The sequence below is a fragment of the Astatotilapia calliptera genome, chromosome 12 (assembly GCF_964374335.1).
Source record: "Astatotilapia calliptera chromosome 12, fAstCal68.1, whole genome shotgun sequence".
NCBI lineage: Eukaryota > Metazoa > Chordata > Actinopteri > Cichliformes > Cichlidae > Astatotilapia > Astatotilapia calliptera.
In genome coordinates, this window is record NC_137433.1 from 22,730,980 (window position 1) to 22,752,528 (window position 21,549).

Here is a 21,549-nt window from a genome sequence, read left to right on the forward strand (position 1 = left end):
TTGAAAAGAAATATGTTGCTTCATTCAGAAACAAGTTGAAGGAGTGCGAATTTATGAATACAGGAAACAATTTTACACAATTATGATTGGAGATCATCATAACACTATTTCAAAAATGGTCATCAAACTTCATATATTAAAGGATTTGGATGCAAATAAACCCAAAAGAAAAAAAACAGAGCTGAAAGCAATAAAAATGATGTGTCTGACACTTCAGTAAAAGAAGAGTTTATGGGTTGCTTTCCCCCACTCTCACTCCCACCTCCCACCATGTAGTTCTCAGTGTACTGTACACAACACTGGACTGCTCTTGAACATACTGCATGAACTCTGAACAGCAGCGGAGGTGGCCGACAATGTGTGTCACCATGTCAACGTCAGCTGGAGTCTTGGCTCTCTTAAAGGGGAAAATCCAGGCTCAGCATAGCTCACGTGTGCTCACTCCAAACAATGACAGGAGCGCCAACCCTCGCAAAGCTTGGAAACAAGTCCTGCGTGGCTCACATTTATGACAAAGCCCATAATGTGCATTTCTGCAAGTTGAGATATATTTCTTATTCACTGTCTGACAAAATCTAAACGTTAACGTGAGATCTCGGATCAGCTGAAATCTCAGCTGATCCGAGATCCTTTTTTAAGGCTCGCATAAGCATGCAGTTGCTGTTCTGTATGCTGAAAGCAAAATGTGGTTTATTTTTATTTATTTTAGTTTATTTTTGAAGCAAGGATTGTCCCTTTAAGTAGCAGGGTTTGTGTGAACAGCCACCTTTTGACAGCAGGGAAACAAAATCAGATATCACTGCAAATCTATAATTGAAGATCATTAGCACTGATGAAGCTGAAATCTTAGTTCAGCTTCAAAACATTCATCCCTGGCAACATCTGACACAAACTGGCCCCAAATATCAGTCCTGTTAGGCCTGGCTGTTGATAAGTGGTTACTGTAAGATCTTCACTGAATTCAAGTACACCGAGGACTGGACTGAAAATTAACTTGTCACCTGCCAAACTCAACCATCCATGTGTGAATTTCACCAGCCAGCTGAAATACCTGAAAACAACAGGACCTCCAAACGAGGGCTGGTAACCTGCCAGAGTGGCTGGCAGACGCCAAAACACAGCCAAATGTGGAAAAAAAACACAACACCCAGCAGGTGGCCGCCGGTGGGTTGAGTCCAGATTGTGACACCTTTTCAAGCACATTCTACACATCCTGATGCGTAGGAGCAAATGCTGCTTTAATCTGGCAGCTCAGTGCCTTAAGACGCACCCTGCTGTGGGTTTTAAGACAAGAATCTGATGTGACAACATCATGAAATCAACAGAAAGCGTGTTCTGATTACAACTCAGTCACAATGTGCTTAAAATATCATGTATTTATGTGACATTAGCTACATGAGAGCTACACTTCAAAGCTGTTTCTTTTCAGCACAGAGTGACGGTGGAAAAGACCACCGAGCCAAAAAAAAACCCACCCCGAACAATCCTCCAGCTGCACAACAGGACAATATCGGCTGCACTAGCTTTACTTCTCGAAAAAACACAGGTGCCTCACATGGGACGTCAGAGGCACAGCTTATTCAGTAAGGCAATATGTACACATGAACTGTATTTTTCTCTTATGCTGTCGTTTCATAAATAAAGTCTAAAATAATACTGTACATTCTGGTGAAACTGTGGCGATCAAAGGTGGAAATGAAGTAAAAAAAAAATTAATAATAATACAAGTAAAAATGAAACAAAGCACCTTGCTAATCAGGCCAACTGGTTAAGTCATTTCTTGCACTTTTGTGTACACGGACTTAGTACTGAGTTTTTAACAGTATCTGGGAGAATAGGGGAAAAACAACAACAACAACAACAACAACATGTTGGCATTCCCATTAACATAAACAAAAAGATAATTACAACTTCGTAACAGTTTTTTTTTTCTTATCAAAAAAAAATCAGACACAAAGCGACAGATTGCCTGCCCGCACCTCCTGCTCCTGCACTACAAAACAGTTTGGCTACAAATGGAGGCAGGTTGGTTTTGGTGGTGGTGGAAGTGGAAGTGGGGATGAGAAGTGTGCAGGAAGTGCAAGGCTTGTTAATCAATACTGGTTGAAAAGCGGTGAAAAGAAACGAAACGTAAAAGACATGGGCGAGAGAAGACGTCATTACACGTATGTGACGAGCGCTCTGTTCCTGAAGCCAGTTAAGAACTAAACTATTACAATTAGCCCTGTAGATTAGATTCAGTTTGCAGTTGGGGTTTTTTGTGTGTTTTTCCCATATAAAAATCAATTTAACAAAACTGCTAGTACTGGCACACCAATTGATCTGTTCTCGGATAATAATATTCCTCTTTTTGCAGTTCTGAAGCTGAACGATGTTTCGTCGCTGAGAAATCAAACTGCCATAACACAAAATTTACATTCTCCTCTTACAAAAAACAATCAAAACAAACATGTAAATAACTTTGTTTTCCTTCCAAAAACGAATTAGCCATTAGACATACAATACAATTACATAGATACATATTTTCAATACCGCACATTCAATCTGCCAAAAAACAAACAAACAAAACAAATAAAAACAACAAAAAAAAAAAGTAATGATTAAAAAGCCAACAAAGATGCTGCAATATATATATAGAGAGAGATGTATGTACAATGATTATAGCATTCATAATTGCACTATGCCTCAATAAATGTTAATTACAGGCTTATAATCTAGGGAAGTGTTACGAAAGAAATAAAAATAAAAAAAGTACTCAAAGTAAGTCGGGGAATGAAGGATTGCAAATCAGAAATGCCAATTAGAAACAAGAAGGACTCACTTTGGTACAACTGAACGTCGAGACTTTACCTTTCACACAGGAACTAGCCAGATTTACTCTCCACTGCTATTCAACTACAACAGTCAAGACAGCCGGGCTGTGATTGGACAATTACAAAGATACAGCTAAAATGCGACTCGATAAGTCTGCAGGCTGGCGCGGGCTTGGAGGGAGGGGCCTGCAGCCCACGGCGCAAGGTTGTGATTGGATAATTTTAGGCAGTTCAACGCGCCGGGTTTAGCTGCGCCGGTGTAGCTGCCCCTTCTTTCAGAACCCACGAGCTCGCTGTAGCTCAGGTCAGTCCATGCTGGGTCGGTGTGTCGGGGGTGGGAAGAATACCGCAGATTGTGTTGAACACTTCAAAAAAATATGAAATAAATGTATTTTAAAAAAAAGAAAGAAAAGAAAACCTCCAGGGTCGATACGTCGGGTCGGTAGAGTCAGTGTTTGTTAGCCCTGCTCTTTCCTGTCTGCAACACTTTTCATTTCAGTGAACAGCTGTGGAGTCTGGGCCTCTGTCGCTCTCACTCATTCACTCTTTTTTTTGGCATTTGGTAATAAATATACATGTTACCATAATAAAAAGCGTTAATGTGGCACAGTTGAACATAATCATTTAAACATATCGTCTGATAAATTATTACCTCCTCGGCTCCCTTCAGTTTGTGTAAAGTGACCGCTGCCATGGTTCATCTTTACACGACAAAGCAGAAGTCGCTGTGTGCTTCCCCACTTTGTTGCTCAAAGCTTTTTTTCCTTCTTTTTTTTTTAATTTTCAAAGCCTTTTTCACTCACATTTCTCAACTGAACGGTTCTATCGACAGCTGAAAACCCATGACACGACCGTCACTTGACACACGACTTGGGTTGTTCCCTCCAAACACATGCTCGACTCACTGAATGGCACCAAAAGCCAATGCAAAGTAAGATTAATAAAGATCTAAGCCACTCGCATATATTAAATGAATCTTAAATCATTTGAAAAGAGATCACAAATTCTGCCTACTCATCAAAAGACTTGCCAATCAGTCTATCAGATTAAAAAAATAACCATCTAACTCATCACTCCCTGCTGGGCAAACAGGTAAACGCCCGTGATGAAGCTTCAGAATGAAACAACAGGTAAGGAAGAAGGCTAAAAAAAGGAATTCAAACTTTTTTTTCTCTTCTTCTTTTTTTTTATAAAAAAGGCAGGAGGGACAGAAACACACTGCATTCATTTGAGCGCCTTCCACCCAACCCTCGCGAATATCCTGTCCCCACTTTTTCATCACTTCTTAAATAGCAAGATAACATTTACTTCGCTCACCCCTCGAGGAGTCAAGAGATCAGCAGACAGCAAATAAATTAGTATTATGCAACCATTATATTTTCTTTTTTAAATGTGTGTGTGTATATATGATCTATCTTTTCACAGATTGCGTCAGTCAGTGTGTGCTGAGGGCCTGCAGTCGGAACACCCTGCTCTTCCCTGCTCTACACCAGGTTGTACTCCTTTAGGTTGAGCTGCAGGATGGTGTCTTTGACGGCTGCAAAGACGAAACGGATGTTCTCTGTGTCAGTGGCGCAGGTGAAGTGAGAGTAGATGATCTTGTCGCTGTCTGGATTCAGGTCCACAAACATCTTGAGGATAAACTCTCGCCCTGCTTGGGCATCCCTCTGCGGACCTGCATGGGGGAATATCGTGGATCAGTATATATGCACAGCTATAAATTACTACAGCTTGTTTATCATTCATAATATCAGTGTAGAGATCCTCCATGTTTTGTTTTTTTTCATGGTTTTTCCCTGCCATACTTGTCGGATCATTCCAATTTACGCACCACGACTGTATCTCAGGTCTGCCAGCCGAAGATTTTTATTTGCCCTAGAGCTCAAGCTAAAAACATTGTGGAGCTTCAGGTAGTACTTAGAAAACTTTACTCACTGCAGTATAGCGACGTGCCCTCAAATGTCTACCTGTGCACATTTCACATTATGTGTTAATTGGTACACTTTGTTTTTTTTAAGCTCTACATGTATGTGAGTGATGCTGAGTCAATGGCAGGAGCGCAAATTACTGATCTTATAAGTAAGTTTCTGGTGCAAAAAACTACAAAGGGCAAAATTCAAAGCAAATACTGTTACATTTTCCCAGAAGAAATGTTTGCACGGAATGCTTCACTTATAGTCAACACCTCTCTTCTGTGGCTTAATTATTTGGCTCACCCAAAACTAACAGATATACATAAGAAAGAGAATATCATGGGGCAACCAGTTAAGCTTCAGTCTAACATCATTTTCTTTTCTTTCTAAAGCGGCACACTTTAAAATACCAAAGCTATGAGCTTTGAATGCTGTAACACTTTCTTTATGTACTTTTATCATGTCCCCACAACAGTAAAATACCGATACAATTAGTCCATGGTGCACAGTGCATGGCAAATGTGGTAGCGTAGTACACTGTTTGCTGTAATGCTGTCAAATTATGTATGACTAATGTAAACAAGCTGTCACGCTGAAGGCATTTTTCCATCAACTCTCCGCACTGCTTGAAGTCTTATATTTGATCCAAGACGTTGTAATCTGTTAAAAATCCCCATTTATCAAATGTTCGTGCTCAAAGTTCCATTTACAGTTAGAACGATCTTCCAGATACAGAGTTAGAAATAGCACCAATGATGCAGTACGTGAGAAACACTCAATGCTTTTGTCATTGTGACCAATCATAGCTGGCCTTTAAATAGACAGGAACTAATGTGGAGCAAGAATTACATATTAAATCTGTTCTAGTGCACTCCAGAAATAAAATTATGACCTTGTCATTAGCACAAAAGGGCCACTTTAAAGCACTTGAAATCTGCATCACTTGATATCGAGTTTGAAATATTTTTTCGGCATTTATTTCCTTAAATCAAATATGTGTAATAAAAAAAAAAGACAAAAATAGCAGAGATTACTCTGATACATTAAAAGCTGTGTATCAGATATTATACTGTAAGCAGAAATTTCCTGCCATGGTTAACCTGTCAGCTCTACAAACTAGTTCTAATGGACCCCCAGTCACACTGGCATGGAGAGCTGTCAATGACCCCCCTTGACAACCACCGGTCACTGGGTGGTGAGCAGTTACTAGCAGTGGCTAGGTGAAAACGGTCGTAATGAGGTGTAGATGTTATACCGAAAACCTTGTCATTGCTTTGCAGGTTTCCACGGCCGTCCGTAGTATTCATAGAGGACGCCGACTTATCTGCAAAAGCTTGGCATTTACTTGCTGAGTGATACTGAAACTATGAGCACAGCTCAGACAGGAAATCAAGACTGTTTGCCTTCAAAGTAAAAGTCTGAAAGCAAGTTGGTTGCAGTGATGAGGCACTTTTACTTTGGAGACTAACAGCCTCTATTCCCAGTTTGAATCACACTTGTTTCCAAGTTTTACGACCGCTCTGCAAGTGTTTCTACATCTACGAACATCTGTTATTGACCGACACAATCAACAGGGCCCCTAGCTACCTCCGCCACTTCTCACCATCCAGTCGGGGACTTCACATCTTTCCATCCTGACTGGAAGTTGCTGCGTGACTGAAGCCTAACAAAAATAATGGCACAGCAGGTGATCTGTGAACATGTTTCAGAGTTAAACAAAACATGACGTCTTTACTCAAAAACACCTCGACAGTCTTGATTTTGGGGCTTCGTGTAAGCTCTGTCAGTGTTTTGGTACGAGCACTCTTCAATCATTCAACACTCACCATCATACTCTGGGAAGTAGTCAACCAGATGAGAGTACATAATCTTCTCCTCCAACAGGTCCTTCTTGTTGAGGAACAGAATGACTGAGGAGTTTTGGAACCAGGGGTATGTGATTATTGTCCTAAACAGAGCTTTACTCTCCTCCATCCGGTTCTACACAGAGTATATGTGAATGGGAGGGGGCAGAAGGACAGAAATAAAGAAAGAAAACAGAGAGATAGTTAGTCTCTTAATTAAAAACCAGTCCTTCAACCTGATTAAGTGCAGATTTTAATAACCGTTTCACGGCACCAGAGGGAGAGCAGTAAAGATGAGAGAGTAGGGCAATCATGTTTTTAATTTCTCCCTCGCGCTTCATTTCAAGCAACCCTTCTCATAGCGAGTCTTACACCTCTCAGTGCTGCTGTTTAACAAAAGCACAAAGCAGAATGCCTTATTTTATATTATATAATAAAAACTATCTAATGCTATTGGATTATAAAGGTCGTGAAGCTGGTCAGTCTTCTACTTTCACAATATGCAGGCAAAAAAAAGGAGGAAAACAGATGGGCGCGAGAAAAAAAACAAAACAGCAACACACATATGAACGCACACCTGCTCATTAATACACTTAAAAAAAACCCTGACACATCGATTCCTCTTAAGAAAGAGACGTGGCCTTAGGCGGCATTCAAAACAGCTGGCTGATCATTTACAAGGGAAAAAGAGCTGGAGCACCACCGAGCAGCCCGAGAACCTGATTTCCATTGTTTTAAATAGGGAAAGCTTTTATCTTTACAAACAACTAATCTCCTATGTCACATGAAATAAGGATTTTCAAATGGGAATTTATGAGAGCATCCTTTAAACCATTTAATCTCTCGGTAGTTTGGTGAAATTTCTCTTGGTCTTTCTAAAAAAATAAAATAAAAGGACAAATCACCTCGTTATCCGACTCCACCAAAACTTGGTCGTACTCGCTGAGGGCTACCAAGAACATGATTGACGTGACGTTCTCAAAGCAGTGGATCCACTTCCTCCTCTCTGACCTCTGACCTCCGACATCCACCATCCTGCCATGGCAGGAGAGAGAACAACGTCACCGTAAGCACAGGGAGTGTCTGTGTGGTTGTCCTTTTGACTTAATCCCCTTGATGCAGGTTGTTTAATAAAGGGAAAGCCCAAGACAAATCAAATGTGATGATGCCATTGACCACTTCTGAATCAGATATTCAGTGGATTTCAATCAGATTATTAACATAAAATAATCAGGAAAACATCTGATAAACTTAAAAGGTATAGTTTAATACCTGCATTAACAAAGCACAATATTCTTTTTAAATATTTTATAAGCTTATCTAACTCCTTGCATATAAAATATTAATCCCCAGTCTTACTTGTAAGTATAACCATCAGATGATGTGCACCTCTTTCTAAAGGCAGTAGAGTCCACAGGTTACTTGAGCATCTTCAAACTCTCACAGAGTGAGTGCACTCATGTATTCTCGCTGCATTGAGAGCCCATCTCGAAAACACTTTGTTTACTTTCATTTCCTTTCCTGAGGTCAGCTGATAGCTCCATCAAGTTATTAAGATATTCTAACAAAGTCACACAACACCATTTCAGTGAACAGTGGTTGTGCTTTTGTTATACATAATGACACAGCACTGCATTTTCACTTTTTAAATAACAATCAGATCTCACCTGAATATGACACTCTGCAGGTCAAATGGGTATTCAATAATGCCTGTGGTTGGAACTCGAACCCTCAACACATCCTGCTGGGTGGGAAGGTAGGCTGGCTCAGCGATCCGATCCAGTGCGTTCAGGTAACTGAGGAGGCAGGCAGTAAAAACAATCCAGCACCTCACAGACACTAGAAATCTCTTTCCTGAGATCTTTTAGAAATCTGTTGAACAGTTTGACGCCCGTTTCCTGAACGGCTGTCGGCTGTACTCACTATTTAGTAGAGTCCGAGAGCTGGTATTCCCGCCTTCGATCGTAACACTCCTGGATGCCCGGGTCGTTCCATAAGCTCTTGATTGCATCGACGTAGGGATTCTCAAGCTTGTTGATCTTCTCTACATCTACCTCTCTCACTATGTTGGCGTGAGCCTGGTGGAAAACAGAAACTTAACTTATCAAAACTTTATCAAGCATTCAGTATCTCTCACACATACACACAGAGACACACAAATTAATCACTGCACAGGTTACACAGTCCTAATTATCACTGGTGTATTTTCTGCTCTCACTCGCTTATTCTATATGCAGAAATTTCTTAGCACCCCGGGGCTCAGCATGGACCTAATATCTGAAGCACAAATCCCACTGGGCCTATTAAGCGGAAAGTTTTGTCGGCCCAGATTCCCACAGCAGAGTTGTGTCCTATGGCAAGAGATCAACACGTGACTGAATGTTGAAGTGTTGAGCAACAGTGCAGCACAGCTACTCCTGATGATTAGGACGGATACGTAATGTTTGCATTGTGTATGTCATGCATGGGTGCTTCCATAAGTGTGAAATGGGGAGGCATTGAATCTGAAAATTCAATCATAAGTGAAATACAGAAACAAAAAACTTAAAAACTATTCAGATTTTAAGATGAACAGACCTTCTGCCTCCATCAACGTGAGTTAGGACTTGATGCACATTTTCCTCAAGCAACTGGAGGTTGCCAGATCCCACTCAAGATGGTGATGCAATGTGCTAATAAATGCTTGTAATACAAGATATTAAATTTGTTTAATTTTACTGTGTGGTAAATGTAAATATCAGTGCCTCACATTTCCTTTTTTACTTTACTAACTGTAAACAGGGTAAAAATAACAGAACAAACCACTCTGAGGTACATGGGAGGAATCCATTTTTCTAAATTTAAATTGTATTGTTTTTCCATATGTAATATGGACAAAAACCTCCATAAAAGAAGTGGGGTTAGACGTCTTTTAAACAAGGGAGCTCAATTAAAGCAGTAGTGCCTTAAAACTGCATTTTTCTCAATGGCCACCAGGGGGCGAGGCGTGTGATTGCAAATACTTTTCTGGTCTCATAAAGAACAGCTCTCCGACTCGAACTCTGTAAGCACTTTTCCGGTTTACAGCCGCAATCATTTATTTCAGGTCACATTAAATCAAAAAATTTGTCCATTTTGTAAATTTTGGTCATATTGTGTTTTGGAAATAAGGATTTTCTGGGATATACTCACTGGCTAACAACTCATGACTGACAATCAGTCAGTTTCAGACTCGCTCCTTAAAATTCAGTTTCTAAACCAAATGGAGACTACAAAAGAAGGTCATCCAGAGGCTTCAAAGTGGGACACATGTTCATCAATTATATTGTCTACAGTGGCTTTAGCCCCACCAGTGATGTAAAGAATAGATTTACTTTTAACTTTGCAGTTGTCATATTTATTTGGATAAAACCATTCAGCAAGTTCCTAAATCTAATATGGCTGAGTAAATCTTTTGTGATGACACAGATATGAGTCAGTGCATTCTAACTGAAGACTGAATTCCTGATTGTGAAAAAAAAAAAAAAAAAAGTTTGTGCAGTAGCAGACACACAAGAATGCCTGTCAATAAACTGCACGTGATACTCATGAAGATAAGGGTAAACAGTACTTGGACACAATCAGAAAATAGTGTCCTTGCTTACAGCGATTGTGTGATTGACTGTAGAACTGGCAGATTGAAAACATAAATAAAGCCACAGAACAAGTCTTTTTACCAGCAGATTAACCACTCGTGCTGAACCTTTACAAATCAGTGACCGTCTACATGCAGACACAGCATGACCTTTTTCTTAACCTGCCACTACAAGCCTTGAAGTCCAGCACAAACACAGTTTCTGTTTTTAGTGTGGATCACCTAGTGTGAGACAGAGTTACAGTACATGACTGAGACGTGCATACATCGGACATGTGAAGACTGGGGTCTGAAGATTGAGGCCTATTTAAAAGGGTGGGCCTGAAAGACTGTGAGAGTGACATTTACTATAAAAGCCCAGAAAGACACTGTAAACACAATTGATGGGTTTCATTTTCACTTCCCTTGTGATGTCAGTCAATTCTTTTGTCAAGGATAAAATACTTCCCATTTTACCCGTATGTATATGAGAGTAGAGGGATGTTGGGTACAAATTATGACAGGTTACACGGTTCCATTGTGCACATAGCTCTGATTTCATTAGACAGTCAGTTCTACCCTTTAGTACAGGTCCTAAAAGACTTTTACATCAACCTCAAATTGACTGTTACTATAAATTAGATGGCGGATGTGCAGTGTGCAAGACATGGTGGTAAACTGGAATGAGAACTGTACAATGAACCAAAAGCTTAGGAAGAAATTTTGAAGCAGAAACCCACCTGCATTTAGTTTCATAAAAATAGATCATAAAAGCATTATATTTATTCAGCATATTCTGAATTATAGTGTTTAAAGTGGGCAAAATAATGGTGAAAATGCATAACTGATATACCACAATCAGTTTCATTCCTCATGAAAATGCACACACGAGACGGGAAGTGAAAACAGCCGTGCACCACATCTGCATAAACATGCACGGCTGCGATGTCATTTTAAATCTCGCAGGTTGCACTGATTGTCATATAATGTGCGCTTGGTCGACAGCAGTGGCTGGGCTCCTCGCTCGTTACAGTCTGCATGTCTGGGGAAAAGATGTGTTGTTTTGCACTACGAATTTAATGTCTTTAGAATAGCATTGTTATTCAGACTTTCGAAGATTTCCGTGCTATTTGAAAACCGCCAACATAATTGAACAACACGTAGTGGAACCCTCTTACCTGGGTGAACACATCTCACTTTAAAATACAAATAAATGATGCAACTGTGCAATCAGTCAAAAAGTTCTAAGCTGTCCAGATCAGTATTAATTATGCAACGCTTAAAGCGGTTCCCAAAAAGAATGCATTGGAACAACTTTGCACCCCTCTAATGGAATGAATGGGATCCAGTGGTCTACTTGCACATGTATTTTAGGGAAATGACAACGCTGATAAAATGGGACAGACCAAAAATGCTCTCACATTAAAGTGCACATTTGGTTTTGTGCATTATGAATAAAACACCTGATTTTAACACTGACATAACAAACACAACATCTCTAAAAAAGGCTTTCATTAAACATCAGCCTGGACTGTAGTCTGACACAGAGAAACTGAAGACCACAGTAGCTGTGCCAAGGTGTGGACTCCTAAGCATCATTTCCTTTAATTTGTCACTTTCACATGGAAGAAACTTTGAGCAAAAACTCCCTGTACCAGTTCCCAAAGCTGTGAACACCAGGGTAACTCCTCTACAACAAAGAGGCTCTGCTGAAGTGTTAAGTACAGAGAGCAAGGTGAAATTTGAGCGAGTAGTGTGGGGTATGGTAGTAGTGTAGAAGCAGGGATGGTGTGCACATATGCATGTGTGGATTTCAAGGAAATATGCAAACACAAATACTCAAAAGGGCGTGATGAGTACTTGAGTGTTTTAAGGACACAGGAAGTCTATAAAAGGACAGGAAATGATTATGGATGGCTGTTACAAATAAGATAGACGGCACTCTAAAAATACTCAAGCACAATGTAACACATCGTAGAGTCTCGCTCTCTCTCTTTCTCTAATTGTTTGACACCATCAACTGCCATTTAAGTTGGAGAACGTGAAAAGCTGGAGTGAAAGAATCCATTTACCTTGTTGTGCTCATACTTGTAGGGGATCTTGAGCGTCTCCATGGCTCGGATCATGGCCTGCATGGACGTGAAGATGTTCTGATAGACCAGCTTGGTGAAGCCCCTTTTGTCCTCATCAGAGTAACCGGCTCCGTGGATAATCCTCATCTGTTTGATAAATGTGCTCTTCCCACTTTCCCCAGTGCCTGAGAAAGTACACAGGAAAAGGGAACACAGACTTTATTTATACAGTAGGTTTGTGCAAAGTGTCATTTAACCAGACGACGCGTGTCGTCTCCTGTGTCGGCAGTCATGCTTCTTAAATGGACATTCAGACTATTTTCACTGTTAAAAATTAATCCACTGCTGTTAACTAGAGAAAAAGGCATTAAAACCTTGCAGGGGAGGCTTCTTGCACAGCCAGTGGTCTAAATACAGAACATAGGCGGCACTGATTGTACAACGTCCTTACCATGAGATTGCCATAGCTGTATGGATAGAAAATAAATTTGATTGCACTGCATTTGCCCCATTTATAGGGGCAGAGCTGAAATCCAAGTACAGATCATAATTAGCTGCTATAAACCAAAGCAAAAAAAAAAAAAAGAAGGGACCCTGCAAGATCCTTACTTGGCTGTCAGAGCGTTTCAAGAGAAGAAAAGAAAAAAAATCCATATAGACTTCTGCAGTGTAGCATTTGTTTTCATTGAAAATGACAAAAACAAACTTGTGATGTTGGCATTAAATTCGTTTTTTAAACTACACGCTTCCATTCACATTCCATAATTACCTGTACCCCACAGCAATCCACCCACAGTAAGAAATAAAAACGTTTTTAAAAACGCCGAAGCGCCGCTGTCTAACAGCCTTTTTTATTCAAGCTGCATTATTATATTTCACATCACGGACAAAGATTGAACAAGCAAACAGGCAGGATTACTTTATAAAATTGTAACAGAGACAGGCTGACATGGAGCAACACAAACTGCTGGTTGAAGACGATATCCATACTCGTGTTGCATATTAAGGAGTCCTCAGTCCTCAAACTTCAGACAGTGCTGGAGGAATCAAGTCGGATACTGTCTGAAATTACCTCTTTCCCAGTATAGCAGACAGTAAGAGATAACCTGCTTGATTTGCTTTAAGTTTACCAACTACTGACTGCTCTACTTTGATATGGACACAACCAGATGGTAAAACCTTTTTACTATGTAGTTTATAAACTGCTTAATATCAAAGCCAAATGTCCATGTTCAGTATCCACCCATGATTTTCTTATGGGTACAAAGCTATTAGCAACCCCTTTTACACTGCCCAGTAATTGGGTCCATTGTTAATGATGAAAAGCTGATTAAAGTAACTATGGTGAATGAAAGGGATTCTTGCAGAATTACAAACATAAATATGTGTATAGGGATATTTCCTATCCTAAGATGAATCGTGGCTTTTTGCAACAACATCCTGTCTTGGAATAAACATTTATACACCCAGATGAACAGTACATGCACACGGACATACACATATGAACGCATCCACTCATGCACTCACACATATGATATTATGTGCTGGTTACTCTTCCTCCCAGCCTGTTTGCTTAGTCTGGTGATAGACCAAGAACAACATCTCTGTCCTCTCAGCGGTGACAGGAACTATTTGGGTGTGAAGAACTGGGGGTGTGATTTCCCTTTGGTTCATTGAGAATCTTGGCAGACCAGTGAAGCAGTCTTGACTAGTACCTCTTGGATAACTTCAAGAGAAAGGAGTGCACATGTATGTTTTGCATGTGTGCTGCAGTGCATATTAACTGAGCGTCTCTCTTATAGAAGTCTGAATATGCTGCACTTCTTTGTAACAAAAGTGAAGCCAAAGCAGGCTTTCTAGTGTAGTCCAATAGAAGCTTGCAGGGAGGTAGCAATCATTCTCCAAATTAATAAATGTCGCTTTGAGGAAAGGTATTAGAATACATTGTTTTTCCATGCATATTCAACTTAATTTGATGAATACCACAATGCATATGGTTTCTTTTCCACTAAACAAAGCAAAGAAAACCACATCTGTCCATTTATCCATTTTCTCAACTGCTTATCCAGGTCAGGGTCACAACTGGAGGCTGAAGCCCATCTAAGCTGTAATTGGGTGAAAGGCAAAACTCATACAAGCCTATGCTTCATGATTTAGACTTGGATTTGTATTTGCTGCCCAAACAGCATAGTGTTATTTACCTTGTTGTTCCAGTTAATGACTGGGAGTTAACAATTACAATAACCTAAATAATGGGTAGTAATTCTTTAACTAATTTTAAGAAATAATACATTCAAAACATTTTTTCCTAACACCAGTGAAGTGGGTGACAGAATTAGCACCTCAGAGTCTGAGGTGGGTAGAGTGGATGCTCTGGGTGAGGATCCCAATCGCCAGGCTTGGTCTAGTATACACTCTCAGTACCTCCTTGGTAAGATGCTTTGGGTGGAGACCCTGCCCGGCCTGCCTGCATGGGAAAGCCCCCAAAGAACTTTAGTGGTGGAGAGTAGTGAGGTCTTGGCAGCTTTTCCTAGCATGCCTAGCTGGATCCATATGAGTGGTAGCAAAATGGATGGATGCCGATGACATCATCCTGGTTGTCACAGAAAAAAAGTACTCTCCTACAAGAATGCTATATTTTTACACACATTACTTCATAGATTTGTACACAATTACTCGAAAAGAAATCATAATCGCTTGACCGCATCTCTGTCTTAATGGATCTTTTCCATTATACCAATGAGTATAACAGGCACTGAAAAAGATAGGGAGACAGCAAATATGCTCTGTATGACTGTCTTCTGGCCATTAGTGGCTGCTGAGTCACGTTTCCAATCGATGAAGCGACCCCAGATTAACCCAAGTTTGTAATGGTGTCTATGGATCAGCATTACATCTGCCATGGCACGGGTTCTATGAAAGTTGTCTGACTCAGAAGCAAAAGCACAATATGACAAAAGACCAAAGGAAAAAAAAACAAGCTGCTCAGTCTTCCTTTTCCTTTAATTATTAAATACCCTGGACATTTAAAACTTGACTTGAAGATACTCAGCACTCACACTTAAGATGTGCTTATTATTTGGGTTAAGTGTATCAAAAGGATAATTAAAAGTTCTCCTGTTCACTGGCCAAATGACGTCTTGAACTTTGTGCTTTCAAGACTCGCCAAACTCCATTACTGTCTGCAGTGCGCAGACATTTTAAGAACGTACCTCATTTTAAACTGACTCTATGAGTGAAAAAGAAAGTCACTCACTTCCAAGTTCTTAGCAGCACCTTAAGTAGAGTTAAGACACGAAGGCTGAGTGCCAGTTTCACTTTTACAAATACTTTCGATTTGTTCCTCATCGGCATAGATTACTGGACCTTGATTTTCAGCCTTGCTACTAATGAGAGTTTAACAAAACTCAGACGCTCTTTGGTCCTAAATTTGAAAGCGAAAACTATTCAGCTGTTGTACAGTTACAAGAGTGACAGACTTGGATTTCAATCTTCTCCCTCTCAGTTACTTTGATAGGAGCTTTTACATTTCATTTATTTGACTAACCAAATAACAGAAGCTCCCTAATTTTAACAGCATCTTGTATTCAAAATATACATTAACACTAAATGCAAGAGAGTAAATACTTTCAGGAAATGATAAGTGAATATTTAGTTCATTATTTAGTTCCTTATGACTGACTAAGGTCAGTTATACATGTGCATAACTGACCACTGCTGTAAGTAGGACTACCACTGCAGACCAGGGATTTCACTGTGTTTAACAATCTTAACTGGATGACAGGAAAGTACATAAAATAAACCTTACTTTATTAAGAGAATTTAAAACTCTTGAACAATAAACAGATATATTTATATTTTAACGGTTCCAAAGAAAATCACTCCTATAGGAGTCGGATCAATTTGGTGTTAATGGCAGAGACTGAAAAGAGCCAAAACACTCCATAGAAAGGCAAATTCAGTAGAACTGCTGGGGTGTATCAAGGTGCCGTATTAAACCATATTCTCAATTTCTTCAGCACTTTTGCATTGCAAATACTTTTAAGTCAAAAAGCGTAACTGACAAGCTCAGATACACCAAGAGACCTGAAAGACCACAGAAAACAAATAAAGTGCATGACTGCATTTTTTCCTTGATTACGATACAACTTCTGACTAACTCAAGAACAATCAGTCTCACTGAAGTCTTTGTCTCACTGAATAGACTTTGTTGACTCTGTCACAAGTATTTATTGATTTATTGAGACTCCTGATAGAAGCAACAGGATGAAATGTGAAGTGTGCAGGGCTATACTATCTCCTCAGATTCAATCAGATGGTGCAATACTGATCGGGCACAGTGCAAATGGAAAATAACCCAAAACATACTGCAAAAGCAACCCAAAGGTTTCTCAAGGCAAAGAAATGGGATATTCTTCAATGGCCAAGTCAGTCGCTTGATCTCAAGTAGAAATTTTGCCCTTCAATCACATCCACGTTAACTTAAAAATCAATTTTGGAGGCAAAATTTTGAAAAATTGTCCAAAAGTGGACCCAACTATCATAAAATCTGGAAGCTAAACAATGACTTTGAAATGAATAAAAATGACTTAAACACTGATTGATACGTTAATCAAAACATAAGCCACCTTTAGGCATTCCTCTAACAATAACAACCATGTGCTGGTGAAAGAGTCGCTATAAGTAGGGCTGGACTTTGTTCAGTCATAGCCATGACACAACATGGTAAACGGACCATTTCTTACAGAGAGCTTTTCTACTCTGAGCACTCAAAGCGCTTTACGCAAATTGCCTCATTCACCCAGTCACACCAGCACTGATGCAATGATTTTCAAAATTATTTGTTCAAAATGGACATTGTAGAATATATCTTTTGTGTTTGTTGAGGTAAATCTATAACCGAAGTTGTAAAGGCATCTTGTGTTTCAAGTCCATCCCACTTGTCTACAAATTAATTTTCGGCATGCATGTGAAAGTGTGTAAAGGGGGACAAGCACCAAAAACTAGGTTCAATGGTCCCTTAAGGATTGGAGCTGGGTCGTGCCATTTTTGTAATTGAGCAATTTTAAATTAATTTAGCAAATGTAGACAAGCCCAATAATTAGTCATGTTTAACCCATTTCAGAGTCAACAGACGCTTCAGACCTCAATGATAAAACAAGAATTGCCTATTATTAGTGGTATCTATTATTAATCTACAAATTATTTTCTAGATAAAGTAAATATGCCTAGATTCCCACAACAGCCCAAGAGTTTTGAATGGGTTTCTTCAAATTTGGCCACTTGGACTCTGGGAGGAGCTGATAACAATTTGTCTTTGACCTTAAACCAGCAATGTAACGCAAAACAGGTTTTTGCTCCTGCCATAATTCAAGAGTTTATGTGCCAATTAAGACAATTTCCTAAAATATCTAATAGAGTACAAAGCTAAAAAAAAAAAAGATGACATGATATATCCAGCAGTTCAAAGGCCAACTGGCCATTATTTAAAAACAATAACAGAACGAAAGAGTAGACTGTGATCATATTTCATACTGGATCAGACGCTAAATGCGTGGCACTAATCTTGCCCCCTTCCATAAAATGATGCTAAAGTCTTTACTACTGGGTTGGGCCCCCTTTTGCCTTCAGAACTGCCTTAACTTATCCTGACATAGAATGAACAAGGTGATGGAAACATTCCTCAGAGATTTTGGTCCTTATTGACCTGAGATTTGTCAGCTGCATATCCATGATCTCAATCTCCTTTTCCACCACATCCAAAGGGTGTTCTATTGGATTGGGATACAGAAACCGTTTGAATACAGTGAGTTCATTCATGTTCAATGCCAATAAAATATCACCCAGACCATTACACTACCAAGCCTGATACAAGGCAGGATGGATCCATAAGTTCATGTTAAAGTCAAATTCTAACTGACAGCTGACTGTTGCAACAGAAAAACACTCAGACAAGGCAATGTTTTTCCAATATTCTGTTAACCAGCTTTGGTGAGTCTATGTGAATCATAGGCTTTCCTGTTCTTTGCTGACAGGAGTGACACGTGGTGCGGTCTTCTGCTGTTGTAGACCATTCAATGATTCTCATCTGCACACCTTGGTTGTACCGAGAGGTTATTTAAGTTTCTGTTGTCTTCTTAACAGTTTGAAACAGTCTGGTCATTCTCCTCTGAACTCAACAAAACATTTTTAGCAATAGTCAAAACTAAATCCCGTTTTGACTATTGAGGTATACACAGCCAAGACCACTAAGCACATGACATTAACTAGTAAGCCATATTGGCTGTATGACAATTGTGATGACTATATAGGCTAAAGTGAATAAGGTCCTAGTCACACAGGCTTAGAGACTGGTCCATGGCAACTAATAGTTATTAAGATAAAAAATGAGAACTCATCAGGTGGCTTAAAGTGGTTGCATGAGGTTGATAGCAGTCGCTGATTAAATGATTGCTAAAAGGCCCACTCTTACAGGCCTAGAATCTAGAAATAGACAGTGACCCTCATTTTTTCACAGGACCCACCTTTTTCTAGGGAACAGATGGGTCATGTACTCCCCAACCAGTTGGCAAAAACATGATTACTTTGATTGGTAGCATACTGCTGCGGTTACCTGTAGTTTGCATAAAAAGGCAGACCTGTCTAAAAATACTCTCCAGCTACTCTCCAACTTGTAGAGAAACTGTGAAAAGTGCAACAGAAGCCATAAATGGAAACCATTTGCTGTCAAAGTAAAAACTGTAGATTTTGAAAAATACCAGTTGCAGTGCAAAGACTCGATGTATAATACCAGCTAATAAACTGGACTCCATCCCGGTCGACTGCTGGACTTTGCCAATAACTCTAACTTTTGTAACTAACTGTAACCTTTATAGACACAATTTCAAGGCATAGTCAAGTGATGGATAGTTTCTGCTTGAGTGGCTTAAAGATGAGATCTTGTGAAGCAGCAGGAATGAGAATTAGCATTTCCAAGTCCGATGCAATGGTTCTCAACCAGAAAAGAATGACAACTCTGAATCAGGGACAAATTGCTGGAAAGTGGATGAGTTTAAGTATCTCAGGATTTTGTTCACTAGTGAGGCGAGAGTTGATTGGGGAAACTAAAATGCGGATTGGGGTCATGTCTGCAGCGATGTGGATGCCGTGACAGTCTGTAGTGGTGAAGAGAGAGCTGAGTTTGAAAGCAAAACTGCTGATTTATGTCTCTACCCTCTCCTACGGTCATGAGCTAAAGAATGAGACTGTAGATGAGATGGTAGCAGAAGAAACTAGGTTTCTCCAAAGAGTAGCTGGGCTCTCCTTAGATAAAGATGTGGAGCTCAGTCATTCAGAACAGGTTGAGTAGTAGAGCTGCTACCGGTACTCCTCCACACCACAAGGAGCCAATTGAGGAGGTTCGGGCATCTGACTAAATTACCTCCTCGGCGCTTCCTAAGTATGGTGTTTCAGGCACGTACTACCGAGAGGTTTCAGAGCAACTCAGCCTGGGGGACATAGAGATTATATCTCTGTCCCCCAGGCTAAGCTGAAGGAAGCGGTTGGAGGGAGAGAGGGTCTGGACTTCTCTGCTTAGACAGTTGTTCCTATAACCTGAACCCAGATAAGCAGCAGGGAATGGATATGGATAAATTGATTGATAGATGTAAGGATGAAATATTCAGGCACAATATATATATATCAATGTTTTGTTAACTAGAGAGTCTTTATTAGTCACTTATATGAGAGAAACCATCGGTTTCTCCAGTATTTGACCTATCATTAAACAACATCTATACTTGACAGCTTTTAAGAGAAACATATCAAGCCCTTCTCCCACTGAATCAACTCATCTACACTGTTGCTGCTAATGTATTCTCAGTCATCCAATAAGGTTAAATGAGTGTTAATTTCAGAACATTCCCATTATCCGGTTAGCTCTTAATGGACATGAGATACTTGAGGAATGGATTAAAAACTTGCAATCTTCTCATTTGCTGTGTAGCCTGCGTTTCAACATACACGATCCCAGTAGACACAAAGCAATTAGTGGTTTTGAAAGATTATAAGTGATGTTTTAAAAGCCAAGATGATTTCTGAAAAGCCCACTGATGGTCATCCTGAAAACTAGTGAACTTGACTTGGAGAGTTTAGTGGTCAAATCCATCGGGGAAATTAAGCAATTAGCAAGCTTGAAAAACTGAATACCCGTATCCTGTCACTGTATAATAGTTCACAGAGCATCTGTGGTGACACAGTCATATAGAGCACACATCTTCACATATGCACATCTTCCTCTGTTTCACTTGACCACTTGTAATAGAAGTGGTATTTGTGTGCATTAACACACACGCAAATAAATAAATAAATAAACAATCATTGTGAACTGAGAGCCCTGCATATGAGCTGATATACTGAATCAGGTCCAAAAATAAAATGGTTAATTTATCCAGGATTGCTTTAGATGCTCAAGCATATGCCTGCCTATTGTATTTATGAATGCCGCTACTTTCTACAAGGATTAATAAGGTCTATTGTCCTAGGTTAGCCTTGAGCATAACGCATTTCCTATTCATACTCTAATCGGCCTCTCCATGCTCAAACCTTAGATGTTTCTTATAACTCCGGAAAAAGCCACACAGCAGAAAAAAGTCTATACTACCGTCTAAAATCTGTGCTGCTGTTTCTTGTTTTCCTGTCTCTATATAATCATGCTCCATTTCACTTTATATCTTTTTAAAGTAAAGTAAATCCCTCTGAAATACAACAGCCTACCCTTTCACTTTGGGCTGACAAATTTTCACACATTACTGACTAAAGATTAAATAAATACAAGATTATTAGAAACAGCTGCCCTCAAATAGCACACACTTTGTTGTTTAAGGTCACTGACTGCTTATGAATTTGCACAATGAACTTGTGGTGTATTATGAGAGATTAAGGGGCAACAGCAGCACAGTTATTTAACAAGGGTGGTGGCAGTGAGCTCCTTCAAATCCATTTAAGAAGGATTCATGTCATTGTTTTGTTTTAACCAGCAGCCAAAGGTGTAAACTTCTCTCATCCAGTCCCTCTTAAGCATCACTCGGGAGGCAATGTTGCGATCTAAGGGCCTAAATGTACTTTAGACCATTGCCTTCTTGCATTTTCTAAGGAACTAAGTGAGGAGAGCAGCAGATCAGGAAGCGAGGTTTCTGGCACCACTCACCAGGACCACAGTCATCACATCTAATGGGCTTTTTGTTGAAAACCTAATTAAAACCGGGATGGTAAGTAGATGACTTGTTTTCCTCACATTTCTTCAGTATGACTAATGCTGCTTAACAGGATCTGCCC

The 21,549-nt window shown here is 39.8% G+C and overlaps 2 protein-coding genes across 2 annotated transcripts in view; one reads left to right on the plus strand and one right to left on the minus strand.

Moving 5' to 3' along the window:
* LOC113033130 (guanine nucleotide-binding protein G(q) subunit alpha) overlaps positions 1-21,549 on the minus strand; it is a 23,752-nt gene continuing 2,203 nt past the window's right edge. The window contains exons 2-7 of the mRNA XM_026186532.2: positions 12,235-12,419; positions 8,494-8,648; positions 8,238-8,366; positions 7,476-7,605; positions 6,553-6,706; positions 1-4,488 (exon numbers count right to left, since the gene is read on the minus strand). Of these exons, the coding sequence (XP_026042317.2) occupies positions 4,298-4,488; positions 6,553-6,706; positions 7,476-7,605; positions 8,238-8,366; positions 8,494-8,648; positions 12,235-12,419 (944 nt within the window). The 3' untranslated portion in view covers positions 1-4,297. The remainder of the gene's footprint in view (positions 4,489-6,552; positions 6,707-7,475; positions 7,606-8,237; positions 8,367-8,493; positions 8,649-12,234; positions 12,420-21,549) is intronic.
* wdr31 (WD repeat domain 31) overlaps positions 21,181-21,549 on the plus strand; it is a 14,456-nt gene continuing 14,087 nt past the window's right edge. Inside the window, exon 1 of the mRNA XM_080309219.1 lies at positions 21,181-21,482. The gene's annotated coding sequence lies outside the window, so the exon portion shown is untranslated. The remainder of the gene's footprint in view (positions 21,483-21,549) is intronic.